At 31.8% G+C, this 27,002-nt stretch overlaps 3 protein-coding genes across 9 annotated transcripts; 1 reads left to right on the top strand and 2 right to left on the bottom strand.

Moving 5' to 3' along the window:
- The first annotated feature begins 4,947 nt into the window (after positions 1-4,947).
- On the top strand, positions 4,948-6,991 carry LOC111401311 (AAA-ATPase At3g50940-like). Its single transcript, XM_023028998.1, has 4 exons — positions 4,948-5,553; positions 5,668-6,019; positions 6,117-6,378; positions 6,511-6,991. Exons 1-4 carry the CDS (start codon positions 5,220-5,222, stop codon positions 6,865-6,867), a joined length of 1,305 nt encoding a protein of 434 aa, XP_022884766.1. The 5' UTR covers positions 4,948-5,219; the 3' UTR covers positions 6,868-6,991.
- Positions 5,876-14,958, bottom strand: LOC111401309 (putative bifunctional dihydrofolate reductase-thymidylate synthase). 6 transcript variants are annotated; one of them, XR_002703978.1, is made up of 15 exons: positions 14,829-14,958; positions 13,794-13,918; positions 12,975-13,522; positions 12,482-12,884; positions 12,328-12,372; positions 12,009-12,074; positions 10,360-10,494; positions 10,137-10,198; positions 9,982-10,056; positions 9,725-9,890; positions 9,440-9,563; positions 9,202-9,308; positions 8,499-8,646; positions 8,095-8,150; positions 5,876-5,955 (listed from the first exon to the last, which is right to left on the bottom strand). XR_002703978.1 is itself a non-coding variant. In XM_023028993.1 (14 exons), exons 2-13 carry the CDS (start codon positions 13,878-13,880, stop codon positions 8,536-8,538), a joined length of 1,929 nt encoding a protein of 642 aa, XP_022884761.1. In that variant the 5' UTR covers positions 13,881-13,918; positions 14,829-14,958; the 3' UTR covers positions 7,878-8,150; positions 8,499-8,535. The 6 variants fall into 6 exon arrangements, 5 of the variants coding, with proteins under 5 accessions (XP_022884761.1, XP_022884763.1, XP_022884762.1 ...); XM_023028993.1 differs by lacking the exon at positions 5,876-5,955 and having other exon boundaries at positions 7,878-8,150; XM_023028995.1 differs by lacking the exon at positions 5,876-5,955 and having other exon boundaries at positions 7,878-8,150; positions 13,799-13,918.
- Positions 14,959-16,119: 1,161 nt separating this feature from the next.
- Positions 16,120-20,721, bottom strand: LOC111401308 (bifunctional nuclease 2-like). 2 transcript variants are annotated; one of them, XM_023028992.1, is made up of 10 exons: positions 20,326-20,721; positions 19,470-19,771; positions 18,903-19,073; positions 18,765-18,814; positions 18,604-18,660; positions 18,447-18,512; positions 18,194-18,268; positions 17,285-17,403; positions 16,871-16,962; positions 16,120-16,463 (listed from the first exon to the last, which is right to left on the bottom strand). In XM_023028992.1, exons 2-10 carry the CDS (start codon positions 19,759-19,761, stop codon positions 16,411-16,413), a joined length of 975 nt encoding a protein of 324 aa, XP_022884760.1. In that variant the 5' UTR covers positions 19,762-19,771; positions 20,326-20,721; the 3' UTR covers positions 16,120-16,410. The 2 variants fall into 2 exon arrangements, with proteins under 2 accessions (XP_022884760.1, XP_022884759.1); XM_023028991.1 differs by lacking the exon at positions 20,326-20,721 and having other exon boundaries at positions 19,470-20,319.
- Positions 20,722-27,002: the final 6,281 nt, after the last annotated feature.

The following is a 27,002-nucleotide window of genomic DNA, read 5'->3' as shown; positions in this document are numbered from 1 at the left end:
TATCTAGAAGTTGCTTTTACAATTATAAGTTTTTTATTAGTTTTAAATAACTTGAAGTGATTTTTTTACTTATAAGTAACTTTTTACATTCTAGATAGTGTAATCTTTTTATCAATATTTAATTTTAAAAACTAAATATATCTAAATATTTATACTTAAAAAATTATAGGTTAATATATTTTTACTTATAAATAGCTTTTGCAATTATAAAAGAAGTAGAAATTAATATTTTTTTACCTATAAGTAACTTTTACAATTATAAGCTTTTTATAATTTTTAAATAACCTGAAGTGTTTTTTTACTTATAAGTAACTTTTTATATTCTAGATAGTGTAATATTTTTATTAATATTTAATTTATAAAACTAAATATATCTAAATATTTATACTTAAAAATTTCAAGTTAATTTTTTTTACTTATAAGTAACTTTTACAATTATAAGTTCGTTTCACTTTTAAATAACTTGAAGTGATCTTTTCAGTTATAAGTAACTTTTTACATTTTAGAAATAAAGAATAATTTTTATATAAAAAAATATTTTAAAAAATATTATTATTAATAAAATTATAGGATATGGTCGATAGTTGATAGCGTGAGAAGATGAAGTAAGAGTACTATGTGTCAAATTCAAAGCATGTAAGCTGCAGGTAAAATAGAAAACAACGTCGTTTCTACTCCACCAATTAAAAAAAAAAGTTACAGTGTGACAAAATATTATTTAAAAAAAATATTACAACTAATAAAATTATAGTATATATTTGATAGTTGATAACGTGAGAAAATGAAGAAAAGAGTATTGTGTATCAGATTCAAAGGACCAAACCAATTTAATGTGAAAAATAATATGACAAAAATGAATAGTAAGATAAAGAGGGATAATATAATAATAAAAAAAATCACTTTGACTAAACCCATTTCAAACCAGTTGAATATAAAAACGCATATGACAAAAATGAACCGTCCAACTTTGTGGAAAAAAAACAGTAATTCCCACCTCCATCAATAGAAAAAAATTGAAAATTTTTTAAATAGAATAAATTAATATTGAAAAATTTTTAAAGAGAAAAAAAAATTCTCCTGAAAAAATTAAGTTCAATAATAAATAAAGAGAAAAAATTTCATAAAAATTTTAAATAGAAAAAAATTATCTATAATATCAAAATAACAAATTACAAAATGAATAAATAAATAAAAATTTTCAAAACGTAATTTTATTTTTGCTCCGTGCAGGGAGTAAATATTCACTCTGTGCATAAATTTTTAAATAAATATTTAGATATATTTAATTTTTTAAAATTAAATATTAAAAAAAGATTACAATATCTAGAATGTAAAAAATTACTTATAAGTAAAAAAATCACTTCAAGTTATTTAAAAGTAATAAAAAACTTATAATTGTAAAAGTTACTGATAGATAATAAAATATTAATTTTAACATTTTTAAGTAATTATTTAGATATATTTAATTTTTAAAATTAAATATTAATAAAAATTTACTATAGTTTAAGAAAAATAAAAATAAAAAAATAAAATAAAAAAACTTGCATGAAGTGTCTCTATACAAGTGTCTTCATAGAGACACTCCACTCCATGCATGGACAGTTCATGCACAGAGTGTTAAAGCTCCTTGCATGAAGTGTTAGTATATGTTTTTGTTTTATTTTGTTTTTTTATAGAAATTTTTTATTAACATTTAATTTTAAAAAATTAAATATATCTAAATATTTATTTAAAAATGTTGAAGTTAATATTTTTTATTTGTAAGTATCTTTTATAATTATAATTTTTTTATTATTTTTACATAACTCGAAGTGATTTTTTATTTATAAGTAACTTTTTACATTCTAGATAGTGTAATCTTTTTATTAATATTTAATTTAAAAAACTAAATATATCTAAATATTTATATTTAAAAAATTATAAGTTAATATTTTTTTATTTATTAATAGCTTTTGCAATTATAAGAGGAGGGATTAAGTTATAAGAGAAGGAAGGATTAATATTTTTTTTACCTATAAGTAGGTTTTACAATTATAAGTTTTTTTTATTATTTTTAAATAACTTGAAGTGCTTTTTTCACCTATAAGTAACTTTTTATATTCTAGATAGTGTAATTTTTTTTAACATTTAATTTATGAAACTAAATATATCTAAATATTTATACTTAAAAAATTTTAAGTTAATATTTTTTTACTTATAAGTAACTTTTACAATTATAAGTTCATTTTACTTTTAAATGACTTGAAGTAACTTTTTACATTTTAGAAATAAAGAATAACTTTTATGTAAAAAAATTATTTTAAAACATAATATTACATATAAAATTATAGGATATGATCGATAGTTGATAGCGTGAGAAGATGAAGAAAGAGTACTGTGTGTCAGATTCAAAATATGTAAGCTGCAGGTAAAATAAAAAACGACGTCGTTTCTATTCCACTAATTAAAAAAAGGCTACAGTGTCACAAAATATTATTTAAAAAAATATTACTAATAAAATTATAGTATATAGTTGATAATTGATCGCGTGAGAAAATGGAGAAAATAGTATTGTGTATCAGAATCAAAGGACCAAACCAATTTAATGTGAAAATCAATGTGACAAAAATAAACGGTAAGATAAGAAGTATTAAAAAAAAATACACTACTTTGACCACTCATTTAAAACCAATTGAATGTGAAAATGCATGTGACAAAAATGAACTATCCAGTTTCGTGCAAAAAAAAAGTAATTTCCACATCCACCAATAGAAAAAAATTGAAAATTTTTTAAATAGAAAAAAATTCTCATTTCCCGAAGAGAAAAAAATAATTGAAAAAAATTAAGTTCTATCATAAATAAAGAGAAAAAAAATTCATAAAAATTTTAAATAGAAAAAAATTATCTATAATATTAACTAAACAAATTACAAAATAAATAAATAAGAAAAAAAATTTCCTCCATTGGAGATGATCTCTCCGTAAGGCTCCATCTCACAAAGAGTTTGGAGAGAACACTCTCCTTTCACGGAGAGTTTCACTCTTTAAAAGGAGGGAACCCTCCTTTTTAAAAGTCAAAATAAAAGTCTCTGGAGAGATTTTATCCGTCCGCGAAGAGATCTTTTTGTCCCCCCTTTTTTAAAGGAGGGATAATTTTGTTAATACGATATAAAATTCTTTTTAATTCTTTTATGGTAAAATTTAATTTTTGTAACTTTCTTTTATTTTATTTGTTTAATTTGGTTTAATAAAATAATCTTTATACATTTTTTATGATAGAACGAATTTTGTTAAATTTGAATTAAATAATATTTGTTTTTAATTTTAAACGATAAGGAGTTAAATTTAAAAACTTTATAATAATTTTTTTTCTATTTTTTCCTACAATTCTTTTTTTTTAATAATCTTTATATTTAGTTTCATTTCTTTATCATATATAAAGGAAAAGAATTCACAAAAATTTTAAATAGAAAAAAATTATCTATAATAGCAACAAAACAAATTACAAAATAAATAAATAAGAAATTTTTTTTCCACTCATTGGAAAAGATCTCTCCGTGAGACTCTATCTCATGGAGAGGAAAGTCTCCGTGAAAGGAAAGGTTTCACTCTTTTCAAAATGAGATAACTCTCCTTTTGGAAGGAAATATTATCTCTCCGTGGATGGAGAGATTTTCTTTGTCCACGGAGAAATTTTTTTTTTTTTAAGAAGGGATAATTTTGTTCATATTATATTTCAATATAAAATTCTTCTTAATTCTTTTATGGTAAAAAAAATTAAATTTTTTAATTTTGATAATTAATTAAATAGCATTTATATATTATTTATTTAATTTTTGTAACTTTCTTTTATTATATTTGTTTAATTTGATTTAATAAAATAATATTTAAACATCCTTTATGATAAAACAACATTTGTTAAGTTTGACTTAAATAATATTTATTTTTAATTTTAAATCATTTTAATTTAACTTAAAAAGTTTGTTATAATTTTTTTTTTCTATTTTTACATGCAATTCCTTTTTTTAATAATCTTTTTATTTAGTTTCCTTTATTATATAATATAGTATTGACTTTCATAAAATGAAGTAGTGTGTGAAAATGGAGAAATATTGTAGAAGAAGTGACATTACAGTGAAAACGGCATATGAAAATGGTGAAATGGCGTGTGAAAAAAATGCTACAGTGTGATTAAATAGAATAATTTATTGTTGTCAAACCAGTTTAATGTCAAAATTTATGTGACAAAAATAAATAATAAACCTCACATTCTCTCTTTTAAGATAAGGAATGAAAAATGAAACAAGAAGGTGCTTTCCTCTCTCTCTCTCTCTAGATTATTTAGTGGGTACAAGAGCATCTCCAATACATTTTTTTTGTATTGCAATCTAAATGACATCTAAATACATGGTACTAAGTTTAATAGATAGACAAACTAGTTCAAATTTACCTTCAATAAATTTCGTCTATAAAAATAATAAACATGATAAGAGAAGAAAATAAGAAACAAAAGAGAGAAAAACCTTATATCATTGTTGACTCAATTCGTCAAAAAAATTATATACATCATCCTTTTGACAATATCTATTTTTTCTTGGCACGTCAACTTGACATAATCCTAAACATCTTAAGTCGGAGAATGTACTTTTATTAATATTGTCTATTTCAACTTATATTGTAACAATCCACATTAACGTTTAAGATGCTCTAAACGGATTCAACTGACAAGAAAAAATGTATCTTTGACTACAATTTATTTTGTTTTCAATGGACTAAATATTTGTATAATGAATATTGTGTATTTATCAAAAATACTTTACAAATAAAGCCCTTGTTTGAACCTTTTTTTGGGGAAGAATGAATTTTTGAATAGTGTATTGATTGAAAATGTGTGGTTAAAAAATAAAGAAAATTTTTAAATTTACGTGTAATATTATTTTATTGAAGAATATGTGGTTGAAATGATGTCAAAATACTATTGAAAAATATATTTTTTCAAAAAAATGGAGCTCAAACAAGGGCAAAGTGGTACAACAAACAATCCAGAAAACAGAGAATTCTAGACCAAATCTTCCCCCAGTGATATTTACCCTAATGAAAATTCAAAGCCCAGGAAACACAAAATTTCCGACCAAATCTTCCCCAGCAAGAAACCTGATTATCTAACCCTACAGCTACACCATCTCTCCCGCACCAGCAAATTCTATCAAATCAGAAAGGGAAAAAAGAGAGAAACAAAGATGGTGTTTTCATATGAACCCAACAAAGTTTTATCAGCTGCTGCCTCTGTAACCGCCTCAATAATTCTCTTCAAATCCATTGCCAATGACCTTATACCAGATCAAATCCACAACCGCATCCATAATTTCTGCAAACGCTTTTCAACCCAAATCACAGTCGTTATACAAGAATTTGAAGGCCTCACTTCAAACAGTATGTTTGAAGCTGCCAATCTTTATTTAGGCACCAAAATCTCTCCTTCAACACAAAGAATCAAAGTCCACAAACCCGAAAAGGATGAAGACTTTACAGTGACGGTGGATAAAAACCAAGAAATTATTGATTTGCATGCAGGTGGGTTTTACAATTCATCTCATTTTACATTTCAAGCAATGTGAAATTTCTACTCTTAACATCCTCCCTCACACCAATCTTGAAAGCTAACTCCGACCGACAATTTTCGTGCAGGAATTAAATTCAGTTGGATTTTACAGAGCACCCAGGTCAAAGGGACTACTAAAAGTGACAAAAATGGCAGTACCAGAACAGAATCCAGGTACTTCGAATTGAATTTTCACAAGAAACACAAAGACAATGTATTGAAAGGATACTTGCCATATATATTGAGAAAAGCTAAGGAGATTAAAGAAGAGAAAAAGGTGGTAAGATTACATACAGTTGATTACAATGGCATAGACTATTGGAGTTCGGTGATCTTGAACCATCCCGCAACACTCGAATCAATGGCAATGGATCCTGATGCAAAGAAGGAGCTGATTGACGATCTTGATCGGTTCATAAGCAGGAAGGATTACTACAGGTATCAAGTCTTGGCATTCCATGTCAACCATATTACGAGCAGTTGTACTAAAAATGTTTATAGTTTGGTAATTGTTTTTATATTTTACCCTTAACAGGAGAGTTGGGAGAGCCTGGAAACGTGGGTACCTGTTCTTCGGGCCACCAGGTACCGGAAAGTCAAGTCTGGTGGCAGCCATTGCTAACTATCTCAAGTTTGATGTGTATGATTTGGACATAAAAGAAGTGCAATGCAATTCAGATTTGAGAAGGCTGCTTATTGGCACTGCAAATAGGTCTATACTTGTGATAGAAGATGTTGATTGTAATGTGGGGTTGCAGAATAGGGAGGCTGGTGATGGAGTACCTGATGATGAAAAGGTTTATCTTTTGCCTGATTTCTATTCGATGAAATGTCACAGTTATCCTAATTTGATGAAAGTGTGCATCCCATACAATTTTCTCATGCATTAACGTAGGGTTTTATATATATATATATATATACACACACAGATTACTCTCTCTGGACTACTTAACTTCATAGATGGCTTGTGGTCGAGCTGTGGAGATGAGCGGATCATAATATTCACAACCAACCACAAGGACCGGTTAGACCCAGCCTTATTGCGACCAGGTCGGATGGATGTGCACATAGAGATGTCTTACTGCACCTTCAGTGGTTTCAGAATATTAGCATCTAATTATCTAAAAACGGAGGAGCACACACTATTCCCAGCGATCCAGGAGTTATTGACTAAAGTTCAGGCAACACCAGCAGAAATTGCAGGAGAGCTCATGAAGAGTGATGATGCAGATATTGCAATATCATGTCTTGTCAAGTACTTAAAGAACAAGGAGAACAGAACATGAATGCAGTCAAAACATCAATGCACTCACAAAAAAGGGAGTAGAAATATGTTTGGAGCACAGTATTAAACTGTACGAGAGAACATTTTCAACTTCATTTCCCTCTGTTTGGTAGCCATTAAAAAAAGTTTTTTTTTTCCTTTTTTTTTTAATAGGAAAATGAATTTTGGAATGGTGGTTTTTGGAGAATGTGTCATTAAAAAGTACAAAAAAAATTGGGTTTACATACAAAATATTTTATTTTGTGAATGTGTGGTCGAAAATAAGTTTGAGCAAAAAAAAGAAGAGTTTCGTTTTAATGGATGACAAATAGGGGCTAAATATTGTCAATAATTCTCCAATCCATTTTATCAAACATGTCGTAGGTGTACTGATGAATTAGAGGGCTAATTACCTTTAGACTAGTGTTGGAATCATTTAACCCATGTTTGACAATCATTATTTAAATAAAAATGGAGTTTTGAAAAGTGTTTTTTTGGAGAATGTATCGTTAAAAAGAAGAAGAAAAATTTAGATTTAAGTGTAAAATATTTATTGTGTGATTGAAAATTAGTGTGTAGAAAAAAGAGTTTTGAAATAATGATTGTCAAACAGGAGCTTATGTTCGAATTTTCCACGAGAATTTTGGTTTACCTACCAATTTTCTCTTTGTCATATCATCTACATAGTTGACAAAGTTTGTGCGCATTATTGTGGATTAAATGCTAATTCCTATATTCGAAGCAAATAATTAATTAAAAAAAAAAAAAAGAAGAAGAAGAAGAAGGAGCCAAGCAGACACAGTTTTACAGTTATTCGACCTCTGCAGTGGAGGAAAAGATGACTGCTCTAAGGAATTGTCAAGGCCAGAATGGAAATAAAAGGAAATGAACGAAAGTTTCCAACCTTTGGCATTTCAATAAAAAAAAAACCTTAATATTTTAAAGGCAATCAACTAGAAATTCTGTGTGTAATGAAAAGAAACTACACATTAACAACATGAAATAAAAGCTTAGGAATATAAGCATTCGTGATAAATCCCGAACAAAATAAAACTTCAAGGAGTTTCTAATTGATGCAAGTATTCTCTGGAAACATCACTTTAAACCACTAAAATAGATGGAGACAGACAACGAGACCATAAAAGAGAACAGTGGATTTTAAAAAGAGGAAGAAAGGATACTGCAAAGGTAACTAGAGTTTCATAGTCCATATCTAATAAATGTTCATTAGCATTTATTCGCAACTAACCATTTACAGGTGTTCGTTATCTGCATAATCCCAACTATATTTCCTTTGTCTCGAACCTGGAAAAATAGATACAACGAAAAATCACCTTTTCTGAAAGAAATCTTTGAACATGAAATAAATTTGCATGTTTCTGTTATGTCTTTTGAGTGGAAGACTTTATCAGATTCATACGGATGCACTTGTGATATTGAGAATTTTAAAAGAATCAAAAGTCCCTTTGGTGCACATCCAGTTAATAAATCGGAGGATAGTACAAGCAGTGAGAAAATTGAGGTCCTGTGCGATACAGTTAATTTACTAGAATTTGAAAACTGAATATTAAAAAGCAGACTTTATTCTCAATGAGGGAAAATTGAACCAACAACAGAAATACCAAAAAGAATATTTTAATGATCTGCAGTTACCTTTGTCCACAATATTTGTCTTTCCGCCCTTCAAATATTACACTGCCAACTTCATTTCTAGCTTTGAATGAGGTTCGTAATTTATAAGTTCAAAATCAGCAGCTACAAATGAATCAATGTCCTTTGTCTGTGGGTTGATCTTCAAAATCTGTTCATAATTGGATAAGGGATATCAAAATCCATATTGGAAGAGACACAACATGAATGGGTGTATTCAAATGATGATGACAATCTCTCAATTGAAGAAGTAATTTTTATTTTTTTATTCTTTTTTTTTTTTTAAAGGTAATCAAATATTTTATTAATCAATGGAAAATATATAACGAATTTATTACCAATTTACTCTAGAAAGGAACAACATGAAATTAGACAACCCGTCTATATGCCCAGTACCCACATAATTAAACAATTGACGAAGTAATTGTTAGGAATTGACTTTGTATTGTTGGGTTTTAAAACATTGCCAAATCTTGGGAAAAACTATACACGCGACACAGGATCTAAAAGCATTTTTGGGAATTGATTATAAACAGTTTAAATTATAAATAAATAGAAATGATGGGTGGATAGTTGGGTAGTACTTTAGGTCCCGCGAAATGTGTGGATAAAAAGTAAGGTTGACTATAAGTGTTAATAATTCAATCAAGTGCTCAATAACAATAGAATTCAATGCAACAAAATAAAAATATTCTGGTATACTTACCGGGAAAGGCTTTGGAATTTGTTTAAGTTGCTCCTGTAGAGGACTGATGTGTGTTTTATAAACATGAGCATCTCCAATTACATGGATTAAATCACCTGGAACAAGACCTGTGGATGGGAATTGGATTGAAGCATTAATCAGTGTACCTCCATAAATAAGCCCCCCACTGGGTTGAAATTGAGAGCTATAAAGCATCGTCAATTTCCAGTCATTTTTCACTCATTAAATGAGTGCATACCACAAACATGAGCAATCATGCATGTCAATAGAGAATATGATGCGATATTAAAAGGCACCCCAAGACCCATATTAGCCGAGTGCTGATACATCTGGCATGATAGCTCGCCATTGGCTACATAAAACTGCAACAAAATAACATATTAAATTAACAGAGTAAGAAATTTGAATAAAATCCATTATAGGTCAGCTTGATACAAGAACTCTTGATTTTCAACATTGTTATCCATCTTTTTTTTAAGCCTTTTCAAATTTCTTTTACATTAAGGGTCAAGGGCAAGGCAACCTGTGCGAACATGTGGCAAGGGGGCAATGCCATCAACTTGAGATCAGAAGGATTCCAAGCAGAGAGGATAATTCGCCTGTCATTGGGTTCATTCTTGATCTTGTCTATGACATCTAATAATTGATCAAATCCTTGGCCAGTGTAGTCAGTGTGCATGTTGGTGTATCTGTGGAACACAAATTTTTACAAGTTACTTTCAGAAGTGTGGCTAAAATACAAAGCTTTCCACAAATCATGTTCAAGTGTATACTGTTAACCTGGCACCAAAGTGCCTCCATTGAAACCCATATACTGGACCTAAATCACCCTCTTCCCTGTCTGTCAGTCCTATACTGGAAAAGCCCCATCACATACACTCGTCAGATTAGATAACACTGACAAAGGACAACTAATTCTGAAAGTAGACCATTGCCTGTCAAGGTATTCACTTGATGCATTTCCATCCCATATATTAATGGCCTTTTCCTGTAGAACCTTTTACAAACATAAACTATATACAATCAACCTTCTTTCCAAGAAAACAAGTAAATACATAATTAAAAACCAAAAAAAGGGACATATTTTACAGATAAGAACACGATAAATGTTAAGGAGAAAAAAGATGACAGTACGGAAAAAATAATTGTGAGACTTACAAAGTTCAGAAGTGAGGGTATAATGACTTGATTCACATCGGCAGTAGAATTTTCCGTATGCCAAAACATAAAGAGTTTGCTAATTCTTTCCCTTTTATTGTCACTGATAATTAAAATTACCACTCCTGTCCTCCCCTGGTACATTCATGCCTTTGTCGTTAATGTTTTCTTTTACTAACACAACCGAAAAATTTAGTTATGAATTATATTTAACAAGTGATGAGCATCAATTGGGGCATTTGGATAGAAAAGGCCTAAAATTTCAGAGGAATGTCATTTCCTTCTCGCTATTTGTGGGACAGGGTGGTTTCATCATGGATTTAGCTGAGGTTCTTTAGTTCAGTAGCTCTTTCAGATGTGCAATATTGTTTGAGTTAGGGCTAGACGTGGTTTTCGGGTATTTAGTAAGTAGAATCTCGGGTCCAAATTTAATATGGAATTGTTCCGGTTCGGTTCAATTCCCAAGTTTCGTATTATAATTAAAATTTTTAATATTTACAAAGCTACTTACTTTAACTAATGACATGTTCAATCTTAGTTCTTTCAAAATAACGTAATCCAATTTTATGTATCTTCTGAGTCTCTCTTTACTGAATTCTCCATAGATTTGATCGTTAAAATCTCTTCTAGTAGGAGCTCATATTAATAAAAAGAGGCGCAGCTGAGCCTCAGTTCAATTTCTCTAGAATGGTAGAATAACAAATTTAGGTAAAACTAAAATCAATTTGATTAAGTTGCGCCTGGACTAGAAATTAGAATTAGGAAAATCACAGTTTTAGATTTGGACTAAATTAATTAATTAGTAAGTTTATTCAGAAAAAATAAAATAATTTCACTTATTTAAGATAAATAAATTAAAAAATTAGGAAATTCGGTTCTTATTAGGTTCTTTATCTACAACCGAGAATCGAACCGAACCCATCGATTTTCGATCCAGATACCTATTCGAGTATTTAATTTAAGAATAATCGTTTGGTTCAGTTCGGTTCGGATCGATTCGAAAGTTTTGTCCAGCCCTTGTTTGAGTGCATACTTAGCTTATTTTCTCCTATATTACACAATAAGTACTTTTTTTATAAGTTTATCCATACTTCTATTCTTATTAAATTAAATAAATTGAGTGATTATCTACTTAATTTCTGTAAATTATATTAATTGTATGAAAAATCCCAACTTGGATACAAATGGTGTGAATCTTGTTCTATAAATATATATCTTAATCCACTATATTACATGTTATGATTCGTACTATTGCGGAATATAAAATCGACAAGAAGTTTTTGCCTTTTCAATTCAGCAATCCATGGCAAGTGTCCTGTCTCCTTCAATTGAAAGAATTTCCTCACTTATCAAAAGATTAGACAATTATAACAATAGTTATAGTATTTATAGAAACCGCCAAGGAAATTAGCTTAATATGTCACAGGTTGGGTGTATGAACCCTCAAAAAATCCAATCGTGCAGATTCTTCCCCTAACTAGGAAGAGACCTCAACAAAATTGCCTTATAGGATATATAATATTACTATACAATCTTTAAACTTTCACAATGAAAATACGGAAATTCAAAAGAACATTTCACCATTACAAACTGTATTTTAAGTGGCTGCGACATATACAGTGAGGAAACGAAAAAAGGATGATAATCACCTTAGCATTGGTAGATCCACTAAGAAACCACAAAAGCTCTTCAACAACTCCTCGCCAGAAAATGCTCTGTGCAACAAGAACACCACGAACCATAGAATGTATCACTAAATGTTCATTTCAAAAACTGCTTGATATTTTACGGATAATGGAAAAGGGACTTTCGAGTTTTTAGGTGGTAAATATACCACAAATGATGCTAGATGTTTCACCAGTATCTCAAAATGGAAAATGCATAGACCTACTTGTGAAATGGAACAAGAGATATCTATAATAACAAAATGATTACCTTACAACGTAAATTTTAAACAAGAATCAATACCTTAGTAGTGAGAAGTGGAAAAGATTTTCGCAGATTAAAGCGCATCTGAGAAACGAAAGGCACAAGCATTAGAAGTGCGATATCTATCATCCACAAACTTTAGCCATGAATCCATGCACTCATAACACCAATGCCTTTAAAGTTTATTATTTACCTGGCACCCAAATTTTGAAAGAGTACCAGTGCCCATCTGGTCACCTTTGTCATTGCCATTTGAAATAATATCTTGAACCAGTTTCAAATAGAGAAACTCCTCATGCTTCTCGAAAATCGTCTTCGGCAGGAAAGTGAAATTCGAGTATTTGAACTTCTTGTAGTCTAAAACACTACCAGTATAACTCACCTCAAGGCTGGAATTGGTAGGTCCCATGGTGGACGTCTTCAAACGTACAAAAGTCACAAAAAAATATCGGATACTGTTCTCCACCACAGGCGAGGACATGTACCATGGCTGATAGACCGACAGATCAACTGCAGGAATAAAAGTGTCACATTCCACATGACTCTCAATTTCAGTCATGTGGATAGCATCACATTCCGGAGCATTAAGTGCTTCCCTGTAACCGTAATCATCAATATGTTATCTTTTGTACCAAATATAACTACAAATTAACAAACAAATTTCCTTGGAAGAAAGATAAACAAACCCTAATATCTGGCCACCTCCTATCATGAAAACCTTCTCTATCAAAATATTGTATGGGGATTCTGCTAACAATTTTAGAGCAGATGGAATACTGCCACATATGATGACATTCTCTGCAGTAGCAATATCAAAACTCCCAGAACGAGTGAGTATTACATTGAGGCGACCTGGCAAAGGTCGAAATTGAGGGGGAATGCTTTCCCAAGTTTTCCTCCCCATTATAACGGCATTCTTCTTCTCCTGATCTGAAGTAGTCATTGTTAACTCCTTGAAAAACTTAAGATCTGAAGGCAATTTCCATGGTAACTTGCCATCTTTCCCAATGCCCATATCACAAGTTGCAGCCACCACAACTTGGTAAGTCCTATGCAATGGTTGTTGAGTATTGGTGTTGCCATCAGAATGGCATGCGATTGAATTTTCACTCATAACTGAATACTCACAATAGGATCTCTGCTTAGTAAATACGTTTGGAACTCTAAAAGATCGTGTGAATGATGTCACTGAAGCTGAACTGAAGAAATTACTATGACAAGAACTTAATGTGCCCTGAAAACAGGAAAGGATACAAAATTATCGTGTCAACAAATCAGAAGGATAAAAAAGGTAAAGAGTACAATATTATCATGCCTATAAATCAGGGGAAAAAAAAATAGAAACAGGAATACTGCTTTGCAAATTTCAATATTCAAGACTTCATTCTATTACAGAAATAATCTCTATGTATGTTATCAAACTTTGAGAGAAAGAACACAATCACATGATGGATGAATTGCTCTACAGACAGAACGGAATAAAAGTAAATTTCAATGGAGGGGACCTTTCCTTTTGCTTGCACGAGGCAATCAAAATTTGCATCGACGAATAAACAGCCATTCTTGATCCTACTGAGTTTCACGAAAAACATATGATTTCTTCAGTACAATTGTGTCTGTGGCTTCCCACCTACAATACAGAAATACATTATTGAATAACCAAATTTCAAAAGAACCTCTACAAAATAAGCACATAGGTTCTCTCAGTAGAGTCAATCAGAAAGTCACAATTCACTCATATTTGATAACCATTTTAAAGAACAATAGTATTTGCACAATACAAATTGTATCTTCAAAAATATTGGGGGCATATAACTAACCAACAAATATGAAAAACAACCACAATTAAGATTTTATTCTCATAGTTCCAGTGTCAGCCTTTGCCACTACAGCCAGGGCCCCTTCATGCCAACTTGATATTCAAATTACAGTGTGAATTTGATGCACATGATTAGAGCCATGTTTGGTACACGCTAGTGTTCAACAATAATGCATCAATAGAAAATCTTAACTTAATTTTCTTCCTTAATCTATGGCAAGTCCTATCCAGAATATGAAACATGCTATTGTGGTATACACTTGCTAAGAAATGTCAAAAACGCATACCTACTTTCTCATCAGATGTTGTTTAATCTTTCATTTGGAGTCTTCGACACCAACAAAGACATTTTCATTACACATTCAAATCGAATACTAAAATACACAGTTGCACACTTACTTGTATACATAACAAAACTTCCATCTTTACAAGAAAGAATAGTAATATTCAAGTTCAATCATGCTAATTAAGCACAAGTTTCAGCGAAATATGCAACAGTTTTCAACACCATATGAATCTGACAAAAACAAAAAAAAGAACAAAAACAAAAATGGCACTGGACAAAAATTTTTAGTAACTTCTTATTCTGTAAAAGAGCAGATAATAAACGATGCAAGAGATTTAGTAGACATTTTGTTAAAACAGAAAAAACGCAGAAATTCTAAATCATCTGGAGGATTTTAGGCGCAAAATCTAAGAAAATGGAATATCAGACTTGAACCTGACGGGCTTGCGCAACTCCGGCATTTACGGGAGATTGAATTCAGGTTTGAAGTCGGAAGTTCATAAGAAAAGGATTCTTATTTTATTTTATTTCATTTCATTTTTATTTAAAAGGGAATCGTTAAAGCTAAAAGTGAAAAACTGAGCTAAATGTTTCATTAGCTTAGCCCCTTAAATTTATAATACAAATTTCTCACTCTTTTTTTTTTTAATCACATATTCTTTAATAAAATAATATTACACATAAAAAAAAAATCCCTTCTACAACCACACAATCTCCAAAAAATATTATTATTCCAACAATTATAACATTAAATAATGGAGACCAAACGGATACCTCCGTTACACTTGAATAATCGAAACTAAAAATGCGTGATTATTGAACTTTAATACATTGCATTTTGTCATTCACTCACCACTTCCAATAGTAACTGAACTTTTAAAATATTTTTGAGTCGTCATTGAAATTTAACATGTTGCATTGCATCAATTAATCACCTTGATCCGTTATCCTAAAAGTTATACGTCTATCACATTTTACTCACTAAATATTAAAATACTTTCGAGTGAACAATGAGTTGGTCGAGGAACGTTTACTTTATGAGTTTGGTTTAGTTGTACTTAACAAGCTAGAGTTCATAATGAATTGATCATGTAATGCTTGTTGTATTAAATATTTTCCCACCCAACTCCTTTTTGTGATCCTTTATATCTAATAAATACATGTTTTCAACTTTTCTCTTGTTCGCAACTGTTGCAAAAATTATGCTTCCATAGCTTGCAAAGAATAATGAATAGATTATCATCAACGAGGTGACAACGAACCCTTGAATTCGGTATCTAATAAAACACATTTTTTACTTCATTACTTGTTGAATCGATTATGATTTATGCTAATGATGAATAATGTTACTTCTCTGCAAATCATTTCCATCATATTACAATTTCAATCAAAACTAAGAGCATCTTATGTTATGTATGTGAAAAAAGATGGTAAAGATTTAGCGTCGATTTTCATATTCTCTTTGGTCTCTAACCTGTGATTCCTTAGAAACTGGTACAAATATATGCTTGAATAAAAATAATCGCAAACAATAATCATCTGAGAACTTCACGGATTACTGAAATTGGAAGAAAAAAATCATGTTTCACTCAAGAAAACCTAATGATGTATTCAAAACTCGAGCCTCAGTTTCGGGAAGAATTTACAAAAATAGAAATAAATGGTAGATTAACATAGTCTTTATAGATCCATTGAATAATTTTGATTATTTATAATCTCAGCACCGTCACAAAACTTAGGAACTTAGATTATGAATTATAATGATAAACCAGGAAGTTCACCTAGTATATAAGCCAGCCATTATATTATAGTTTCTATCTGTACACACATATATACACATGCTTTCGACCTGCATCTTGATGAAACCAAAGGAATGAATTGCTTAAGATGCAGGACCAATTGTTTCTATATACACAAGTCATCCACCAGCACCACCTAAAGAAAAAAGAAAAAAAGCGAGGTTTCCCCATTTTTCTTTGGGTCAAGGATGGGAAAAGCTAACACAATATTTGACCTCCTATGTCCAGTTCCTCTTAGACCGAAGTTGAGTAAGCCTGTCCCTCAAGAGAGCTGCAGTACGAAATCACAAAGTAAACATTCAAGTTTCTAAATCTTTATAATAAAAAGCAAGAAAACACACAAAATGATTATGTAGTTTGTGGGAAATAATTCCAAATCAATTCTCCACTATAAATATAAGTGAAATAATAAAAGAAAATGTCTCCAACAGAAGTCGAGGTACTGGTTTGTCTTCCAAGGTATTGGTTTGTTCCATCTTATTTGGAATTAAAAATATGCAGTCCACTGATATCTTATGACTGTACTCGTAACCATTTGAAGTTGTGAATAGAGTCTTTAATCATTCAATTTTTCCAATTAAATTTCGAAACAATAAGGTAGAAAAGCGAGAGCAAACAAGATTTACAAAGACAAATTTCAAAAAAATAATTATTCTAAATCATGATTAGAATGTCAACCTGCATCTCTGTATCGTTCCTCAACTGCAGCAATTAGCATGTTGCGCACGAGATCAAACTCCTCTGTTTCAAGGCATGGCTTTCCAGTAGGCCTGCAACCGCAACACCTTAGTTAGACCATACAAGAACTGAAAAATTGTACATTCACACCAACATGCATTATTAATGATGTAATAACGTTAATCGCCTCAAAACTTGCAGTCGAGCATGAATGTGTAATCTCAAAGTTCAATTCTCCACCAGAATAGTAATAGTAAACACGTCCTTGCTATGAACTTCATCAAAACCACCATAAAGGTTCCTGAGGGCTCATTTGGTACTCACTATTGAACTGAAATAGATTGGAGAGTATAGTACAACAAACAAGACTAAACATTTTTTTCTTATTAGGGGCTCTGGGATTATCGGCTGTACCTATCCAATTCAGTGACTAGCAAACCATCTGATAAAGAGCTCCGAACGGGCACTTTTGCAGATTCAATAACCCTCATGCCATCACTGTAGGCCAAGTATTTGTTGACTTGTATTGGCACCTATCAGATCAAAAAAACACATGAGATTTCATTGCTCGAGACTACTTTTTACATACAAAATGTCCGAAGTAAAAGAAGGCAAATATGAGCAATTTGTATGTATTTTATTGCTACAGTTCCTATATAATTAAGACCATGACCAGGCTTCTAACCTTCTACATTCACCCAATATCAGCCCAGAGCCCAACCGAAAAGTATATAAAAGAGACAGCCCCGTTGTAAAAGGAGGCCAAGAAATGTGAGGCTGCTGGATTAAACCATGAAATTCAAGTTGACTTGATGGCTAGATGTATCATCCTATCTGACACAATCTAATATTGTCAGAATCTTGAGACATGCAGCATCTTGCATTTGACTCGTCGATAGTATCGTTAGCAAAAAAAATAAAAAGTCAGAAGTTAAGTCCCTGAGCAAAGGGAAGATTTCGTTGCAAGCATCTAAAATGATAACCATATAAAAAACATTTATATGACCATCTTATTCAGAATAGGATATTCAGGCATATCAAAAAGAATGGTTGTAATTACAACTATATTCAATTCAGCTTAATTTTTCCACAGATTTGTGGATATTCCACAGTAAATATTTCTTTCAAAACAACTAAGATTGCACAAAATTAGCATATTCTTTACAAATAACTTAGTTCTTCATTTTGTCTATGGATGTATCTCATCATGCAAATACTACACGTGGGATCATAGATTCAATTAACCCCATATTATTCCCAAAAAAAAAAAGGCAAAAGAAAAGATAACACTGTGAGGAACTCTAAATTGTGTGCAAAATTTACCTTGCATCTCACAGCTATGTTAATGGCATCTGAAGGTCGCAGATCAAAGCTGACACATTCTGCTTCATTGTCCAACTACAATCATAGAAAAGAGAATAAACACCTAAGTCTCTCAAAAATTGTCTATGTGGCATGTTGGACATGTGCCCCACAGTATCAAGGAGTGTTGGACACAGGCTCCAGCGTCCACGGTTCACAGGTTATTTTTTTTCCAACATTTCACTCTGTAGTAGTATCACAATATCTTATATACCTTTATAAGCTGTAACTCGGCAAAATATGCTTCGTGTACCCTCTTGGTGACTCGAACAAGTTTCACCTGCAAAATGGCAAGCTGCTAATCAACAAAATGTCCAATTGTATGATCAAAGAGTAATTAGGCAAGTGTAAAATGAGATTCATTAGCTCACCGTATAGCCCATCTTCTCAATCATATCCTTCACCACTTGATACACAGTAGGCCTAGCCTGAATACAGCCAACAAATTAGTTTTCAACAAAACACGATTTGAAGAGAAATCCTCTATTTAAGTTTGACAGCTCAAGCAGAACCAGGTAAGGATGAAACTTACAATTTGGACATTGCGTACAGCTGCCATTAGCAGCACACTTGGCATCTCCACTGTAATTAAAAATCAATAGATAGTGAAGTATCAATTTAGCACTTGTAAAAGACACTTGAAAATAATCACAGTTCAATATATGCATACAAACAATTATTGGAAGAAGAATGCCCGTTCCGTCTTCCATCTTCAATACAATTGCTGGATGTGGAGCATAATCTGGCAGATGACCCCCTTGAGGATTATTATGGACACATCTCAAATGCCTACCATCTCTCATCTTGATCATGAAACCATCCGGGCTACTCCTCACCTCAACTAAACAATCAAATAGACACAACTATCATTTGAAACGTCAACTGACCAAAAATTTTCTTGCAAGAACATGGGGAATGTATATATTAATTTAAATATGTAAGAACTGGGAAAAGAGTTGTGCCGATATGAAGCTTGCTTTTAGATTTTTCAATCAGACAATTAATGAAACAATGAATTTTTTTTTGATGCGGCAGGGCATACGATGGCAAAAAATGAGAAATGGGAGAATAATCTTTAACAATTACATCCTGATTCAAATACAGAGATCTGAGTTCTCATGTCCAAACTTTGGAACTCAATAAATAAAATAAACATAGTCTTTCATTTACATCTAACAGACTATCATTGAAAAATATTGAAATGGAAACAAACAATTTCAATTTTAAAATAGCATACCAGCTTCAACCACACTGGAATTCACATAATCAGCGTCATTTTCGTTAGAATTCCCAGCCATGCTCCCATTACCATTCGAAGATGAACTGAAACTACACATAATAGTCTTGCCTTTAGGTGAATCCTGTTGATAACCTACATTTATCTTACCGCTGTTGATCCCTCTAATCCCCCAGAATTCACTTCTGATGAACTTAGCATTTGATAAGGGTGATTTTACCGGCACAGAGTACATTCCGATTTGTTTTGCACGGACCATGGGGGAAAGAACCGGACCATGAAGAGAACCCATCTCAAATTTTCTGTAATCCATCATATATTTAATAAACATATAAACATACACCTAATATTCATTATCGAACAATCAATTAATATAATTACAATTAAATCAATTACTCTCTTTTTATAATTATTACTTGTCACAGAGAAGCATCTACATTACTTGTAGAAAAAACGATTCTTGAAACAAAGTTCCTCATATTAAATATAATAAAAATTATGAGTTACATATATCAAATGTTAATAAGCTCTATCGGTTTAAAAAAAAAAAAAAAGGAGGAATATCAATATCCCAGAAACATTATGTAAAATTAAATACAACAATGAATAAGCCATTACAATACATAAATTACAGATTAAAAGTCAGAAGCTTCAGCGTTGATCTTAGATGATTTTACACCAGTCAAATTAAGCCAAGATTCCATTAATATCTCACAAAAACGAAAGGTCAAACTGAAAACTCAGTTAAGTTATTGTGTGTGTGTGTGTATTTCTTTTACGGGATAAGCTTTTGATATTTATCTTTATCGGTACACTTCTTCAAAAATTAATTACAAAAGTTTTTCGTTGTGTACACCTGAAACACCTTCAGATATAATCTTCAACAAGCTCGATCAAGAACTTCCCTCTCACCGATCGGGGGTTTGAGCACAACCCAGTAAAAATCTTCGCTTGATTTCTCAAAAAATTTCACACAAATTATGAATTTATGGCAAATTTAAGAGACGGGCATCAAGCAAAAGTGATCTGTAAGGGATATACAGACAACCTGTATATATACCAGCGGGTTGAATGTAGAGTTTTGGATAATAAAGGACTGACAAGAGCGGGATACTAGATAAAGGAAAGAAGAATTGGTGCAAGCTAGAGAGAGAGGAGAAGAAGATAAGAGATTTTTGTTGTAGAGAGACAGAGAACAAGTAGAGCGTTACAATCAAAAGACGAACTACTAAGAGGATGAATGAATTAGGACATCAGTTTGTGTTGAAAGTCTTATGATTCTTCTGTGAAATTTTTATGTTCAAGGACTGATATACCCTTTTGATTATGCCATATTTGCTTAAACAATTATAAGTTTACTAAAAAAAAGTAAAAACAAAATATGTAATACTTTCTCTGGTATGCAAATCTTAATGTAGAAGTTACTCTTTGCATTGCATTCTACAAAATTTTACAACACAACTGCAGATTAGATAGAATATAAACAAGGTTATAAATTATAGTATCCTTTTAACTTGATAAAATCAAAAGTATATAATTTATTTTTGAAGAAATAATAAATTGAGGAAGTTTAATTGAATATATTATTTCTTATATAGAAAGAATCGATAATAGTTTAAAAATGGGTAATTGGCACAACATGTTTCTACATTTCAATGTTATTGTGCAAAATATCCATATATTTTATTTTTTGACATTTTCACCCATATTTTCATCTTTCATTGCGAAAAATGCCATTTTCACCAATTTTTAATGTAAAATGAACAATATACCCTCCTATTTAAATAAAAGAAAAGAAAAACATAGAACGAATTGCAATCTCACTCCTAAACTTTTCAAAAATTTACTTTGCTGGCCTTCATCTCACCAACCGCCTCTTAAAACACTGGAGCTCACATAGCAAATAGCTGCCATTAACCCTCAAACACGTTCTCGTAAACAAATTAAACAAACAACAAACTTATATGGCTAAAAAAAAATGCTATCTTTTCCTTCAACTACGACGTCGACAGTGGTTCCTACCATCGTGGACCACCCATTCTTGCTCCACCATATCACGCCACACCTGCTACAACAATGGGCTTCCATAAATTTCATTCTAATATGCCCCAGATTTTGGGCCAGTTATTGCCCAATAAAAAATTGAATGTTGTTGCTATAGATTTTGATTTTGTGCATGTATTGATATTTTAAAACCATGAAGAGAGGCGCCCCCGGTGAGTATAGTTGATTGAATGGCATGGGTCTTGCCAAAATAGGTGGTGACGCCAGTATTTGCATTCGCGAGTTTGGTATTTTAGCTTGCAATTCCAACCAAATCCGTCGGCATGAAGGTTGGATGTTGGGTGGTATGCGTAGAGGGTAGTGAGAGCTTTCCGATGATAGGTTCGACAGTTTGGGCATTGTTGACCTATTAATGACAATCGGACTCGTCGGATCGAGTTGTCCCTAGCTCAACCCGAAAAAGGTCTGAGCCAAAGCTCAGATCGAGCCCCATTTTAGGGACCTTAATTTTTTGGCCAAGCTTTTGCTTTGCTCAGCTTGGGCCAAAAAAAGCACACTTTCAAAAAACCCGAGTCAAGCCCGAGCTAGGAGTTTCAGCTTGCGAGTCAACTCGACTCGTTGACACCCCTAGGTTGACTAGATTTTTTTGGCTTCTAAAGTGGAGGCCATATTTGGTGGTGGAGGAGGCAAAGGGAAGGAGAAGAGAAGAATAGAAAAGAGAGAGATTTTTTTAATATTTTAATAATTTATTACGACTCATTTGCACTTTTTAAAAAGTTTAGGATTAAGATTGCAATTTGTTCTTTATTTTTCTTTTCTTTTTTGTTTTATTTAAATAGTGGGAATATTGGTCATTTTATGTTAAAAATTGGTAAAAATAACGTTTTCCGCAATGAAAGATGAAAATAAGAGGTGCAATGCTAAAAAATGAAAGATAAAAACGTTTTACACAATAACATTGAAAGGTAAAGATGTTTTGTACTAATTACTTATTTAAATTTTTTCAAACAACATAAAAACCAAAGCAACCACTAGCATAGCAATTAATAATCAAAAGTGAAGTGTTGTAAAATTATAGGATAATTATTAATGGCTATTAGTATTTAGCCATATTTGACACTCAAATTTTAAAATTCATTTTTCTTTCAAACTTAATTTTAAATACGCACGAAATTCACAATGTTTATCAACTTTTTAATCATAGATTTCATCAATTTTTATTAAAATATATAAAAATTTAATTTTTATCCAAATCAAACATGGACATTGTCTTATCGTTATACATAGATGAGTCTTACTTATTTTATAAGATTTTATTATGTTCAAATAGTAATAGTAACTCTCATTGAAATCACATATGCGAGTCATTCTTATAATAAAATATAAATTTGAGTTTTGAACCTATTAATTTTTCATCAATAATTCTGTCTTTTTCTTTTAGTTTTACAGCAATATAACAATTTTCTCATAGAAATGAAGCTATACGATGCATTATTTTCAACTTGATCCAAGGCATCATTCTTAATTAGGACTGAACAAAACTCTCGAATCGAACCCAGCTAGAACTAAATTAAATTGAGTGATTCTTCTTAAATTAAATACTCGAACGGGTATCGCAATCTAGAACAGAAGGGATTTGGTTTGGTTATCATTTCCAAATCAATAACCGAAGAACCGAATATTCCTAATTTTTTAATTTTAAATAAGCAAATTATTTTATATTTTTCTAAAAAAATTTATAAACTAGTTAATTTAACTCAAACCCAAAAATATTATTTTCCTATTTCTAATTTTCAATCCAAGCCCAATTTAATCAAATTGATTTATGTTTTACTTGAATCTGTTATTCTACCGTTTTCGAGATATCGAATTGAAGCTCGATTGCGCATCTCTTAATTGTTGTGAGCTCGCTATATTTCTATTCCCTATTATTTTAACAATCAAATCTATAAAAAATTCAACAAAGAAAAGCAAAAGATACATAAGATTGGACTAGATCTAAAATTGAACATGTCATTAGTGAAATTAATGTAGTCTTGTAAGTATTAAAAATTTTAATTATAGTACGAAACTCGAGAACCAAATCGGAATGAACTAAATCGAACTGAACAAAATGGAACCGAACCTAAAGAGTTCCTTGATTAAATTTGGACCCGATGATTCCCTCTTTTTAAATACCTAAAAATTTGAAAGAGAATTGAATCGAATCGGACCATGTCATGCCCAACTCATCAACTCCGACTAGGAATAGTTTGCTATGGTGATAACTATTGCCTACAATCCATTGCCGAGAAAGACACATTTTTATTTAAAACAAATAAAAAATCTTTTTCAATTATTTTATCTACAAGAATTATATTTTTATTTTATTGAGTAAACTCTTATTCCATATTCTCTTGTTAGGCATAAGATTATTCTTTATCAACCCGCATTGGTAGGGATTAAAATTTAATTTAAGTCAAAATTAACAATTAATTTTAACTACAAATTTTGCAAAGATAAAAGAAAATTTAATCATATATTTCATTAACTTTTATAAAAATTTACTAAAATCTAATTTTAATCTCCATCTAGCTATGGCTAACAATGATTCATTTTATATTATTTTTTCCACTAAACCCTTGTTTGAGTCTCATTTTTAGGAGAAATACATTTTTGAATAATATATTGGTGAAAAATATGTGATTAAAAATAAAAAAATTTTAAACTTATGTATAATGTTATTTTCTTGAATAATATGTTTTTAAAATAATGTTAAAATACTGTTTAAAAATATATTTTTTTAAAATAATGTCAAAATACTGTTTGAAAACAGGGCTAAAGAATATTTATGATTTTTCAATTTTCACCACAAGCTGCAGTTTTTATTTTATTATTATTATTATTTTCTTTTGGACAAAAATTTGTTGCTTTGGATTACGTTAGCATTAATCATTCACAAGAATCTGACTCACACAGCATTGCCGGCGCCGATATTTAATCGCTTAGATGAGTGCCACGTGTGAAGCTATTACTCTTACGATATGGATAAGAAGTCCTTGGAATCTAAATTTAGGTCATTTGAGACCCTCATTTGCAAAATTCCGTGGTCCATGTGAAAGAATCTCACTATTAAGCCCCGTTCGATCCCCATTTTTTGTAATGGAAATGAGAAAAATAGTATTTAAAAGAATAAAAAATTTCGATTCACGTGTAATATTATTTTATGAAAAATTGTATGGTTGAAAATAGGAGAGAGAAAAATAAAATGTAATGAAATGTAATTTAATGTGGGCCAAACGGGAGGCTGAATATTGATTTGATTGTACACAAACTTATAAATCTGACAAAACGGAAAAAGACAAGAAAATGAGAGAAATTTCTTACATATTTTGCTCTTTTCCCGTGGTCACATCAAGTATTCCTATGCGGGATTCATCTGTATACAAAATTTCCCAAAAAATTCACCCACCCATCCTTATTGTGAATAGTCTCGGTGTGAATCTCTACCTTATACCCCAAACTCAATTCATTTTAGTTTGGGAGTAAATGTACAAATTGGAGAATAACATACCTACCGTGAATTCAATGTTTATCTATTTTTAAATGAAATTTTCTCGAGTGTTAAAATAATCATCGCCTTTAGCTTCTAATTAATTATGGATAAATTGTCGTTGTTACGCTCCTATCTGAACCGCCTCGGAATGGCCACCACCACATATTATGACCTGATAGATACCCATCTGAAGTGTTTCCGAAGTGATCTCACCAATGTCAACGACCTGATAACACACTGAGACACATAGACGATCCTGCTGAAGCCGAGGCGAGGTGGACCTCTGTCAGAAGATCTGCTGCCAATTTCAGAAAGAGATTTTTGCCAAGATCCTCTATGCATCTAAGGTTTAAATTGATTTGACGTCTCCATGAGGTTAATTGATGTGACTTATCAACTTTATGTCAACTCAACTCGGGAGAAACAAACTGTCTGCCCACTCTATAGGCGCCGCTGATTGACGCCTATGAGCGGATACCTCATACCGTCAAATGCATACACGTGTCCCACATCCAACGGTTCATTCCACCTATAAATACCCAAGGTTTGACAAGAGACAAAGGTAATAAAATTCTTACTACATAGCACTCCATAGCAAGTTTATATATTTTCTCCTCCCCTTTATTATTATTTTGCACAATCTCTGGGTACTGTTTCGATCACCTAAACCTGACTTGACCATTGAAGTGTATACGGTCGTCACCACCCCCACTGGTCTCGCCCGTATGCATCTGACCGTGTGTTGATTGTGCGCATGGAGGAATACGTGGAGTAGCTATCGGTTGACCACGTGGAAGGTCCAATTTTCGAGGTCAACAGATTGGCGTCGTCTGTGGAAAACACTTCCCATTGAAACTTCTGCATTTTCCACCGGAGAAATCACCGGAAAACTTGCGACTAACCTTGAGAAGGGCAAGTTCTTAACCAACAGGGTCAGGAGTGTTTGGACCGAACTGGGAGGGCCTTTACCGCATCCGTAAAGAGTCCCGACCTGGCACTTTCGAAATTGAAGACATGGCAGGAAGGGCGCTACCTCATCAATGGAACATCGAACACTTGAGGAAGTACTATCAATGATGAGCCTTAATTCCGATCCGATCTCAATACTGTCTAATGAATAGGTGTACCGATCTGATCTTCGTTGTAAATTCTCTAGCTTACTAAGTGCTGAAATTACATTGGTAAAGTATGGTGTAATTTGTCAAAGTAATGAAACTTCGGTTCTGTGTCACATCGGTTAGTAAATAGTTTCCTCAGTTCTTCAATATGTTTACTTAAGTGATCCGATATTCATTTATTAACTGATTAACGTTAAGAGGCTCTTCATATTAACTTAAGAGGTCCGATCTCAAATTGTTAACCAATTAGTGTTAAGAGTTGCTTCATGTTCGCTTAAGTGATTCAACTTATGTTAACTTGAGTGGTCCGATCCTCAATTATTAACTGATTATTGTTAAGAGGCGCTTAGTCTGATATTTGTTATTCATACAAGTATAAACAGATCCAAAAGGTAAGAAAGTAGAAGCACAAATACTTAGCAAAAATTTTCATTTCATTTAATGAGAATTGAAGTACAAGAGGCCGAAGCCATTACAAAAGATGGCCCTATTCTAGTGGAGGGACCTCTGTCTCGACCGCTTCTGCATCGGCCGCCTCCGGAGCTTCCTCAGCAAGCTTATCAGGCCAACCTCCAATTGGTCCCCCGAACTCTGCCTCCAAAGAGGAGATGTCCAGAGTAGGGTGGACCTCTTTCAGTCGACCCAATAAGCCTTGGGCACTCCAAGAGGCCCGAAAATTGGCGAAGTCATCGTACAGGGGATGGTCTTCGAAATGATGAATGAAGTTCTGAACTGTCACCTCCCCTGCAGACTTCAACTCCTCCTTCAAGAAGGCAATCTCCTCAGACTGAGCCTCTGCCTTTTGCCTCAGCTCCGCCTTCTCTTTGTTTAAGGCCTCCAGAGCCTCGGTGGCGAGCTTGTGGTGCTTGTTGGCGT

The sequence above is a fragment of the Olea europaea genome, chromosome 10 (genome assembly GCF_002742605.1).
Source record: "Olea europaea var. sylvestris chromosome 10, O_europaea_v1, whole genome shotgun sequence".
NCBI classification, from domain to species: domain Eukaryota; kingdom Viridiplantae; phylum Streptophyta; class Magnoliopsida; order Lamiales; family Oleaceae; genus Olea; species Olea europaea.
The sequence above is the reverse complement of the archived record's forward strand: the minus strand, read 5'-3'. Positions and strand labels throughout refer to the sequence as shown.

Coding starts and splice junctions, on each gene's coding strand:
- LOC111401311 (XM_023028998.1), top strand. CDS start 5,220: ATGGTGTTTTCATATGAACCCAACAAAGTTTTATCAGCTGCTGCCTCT. Junction 5,554..5,667: donor AATTATTGATTTGCATGCAG/GTGGGTTTTACA, acceptor ATTTTCGTGCAG/GAATTAAATTCAGTTGGATT. Junction 6,379..6,510: donor GAGTACCTGATGATGAAAAG/GTTTATCTTTTG, acceptor ATACACACACAG/ATTACTCTCTCTGGACTACT.
- LOC111401309 (XM_023028993.1), bottom strand. CDS start 13,880: ATGTTTTTCGTGAAACTCAGTAGGATCAAGAATGGCTGTTTATTCGTC. Junction 12,075..12,327: donor TTCCACTTCTCACTACTAAG/GTATTGATTCTT, acceptor CTTGTTGCACAG/AGCATTTTCTGGCGAGGAGT. Junction 10,199..10,359: donor TACCCTCACTTCTGAACTTT/GTAAGTCTCACA, acceptor TGTTTGTAAAAG/GTTCTACAGGAAAAGGCCAT.
- LOC111401308 (XM_023028991.1), bottom strand. CDS start 19,800: ATGTTTATTAAATATATGATGGATTACAGAAAATTTGAGATGGGTTCT. Junction 18,269..18,446: donor CCGAGTTACAGCTTATAAAG/GTATATAAGATA, acceptor CTATGATTGTAG/TTGGACAATGAAGCAGAATG. Junction 16,464..16,870: donor GGAACGATACAGAGATGCAG/GTTGACATTCTA, acceptor TTCGTACTGCAG/CTCTCTTGAGGGACAGGCTT.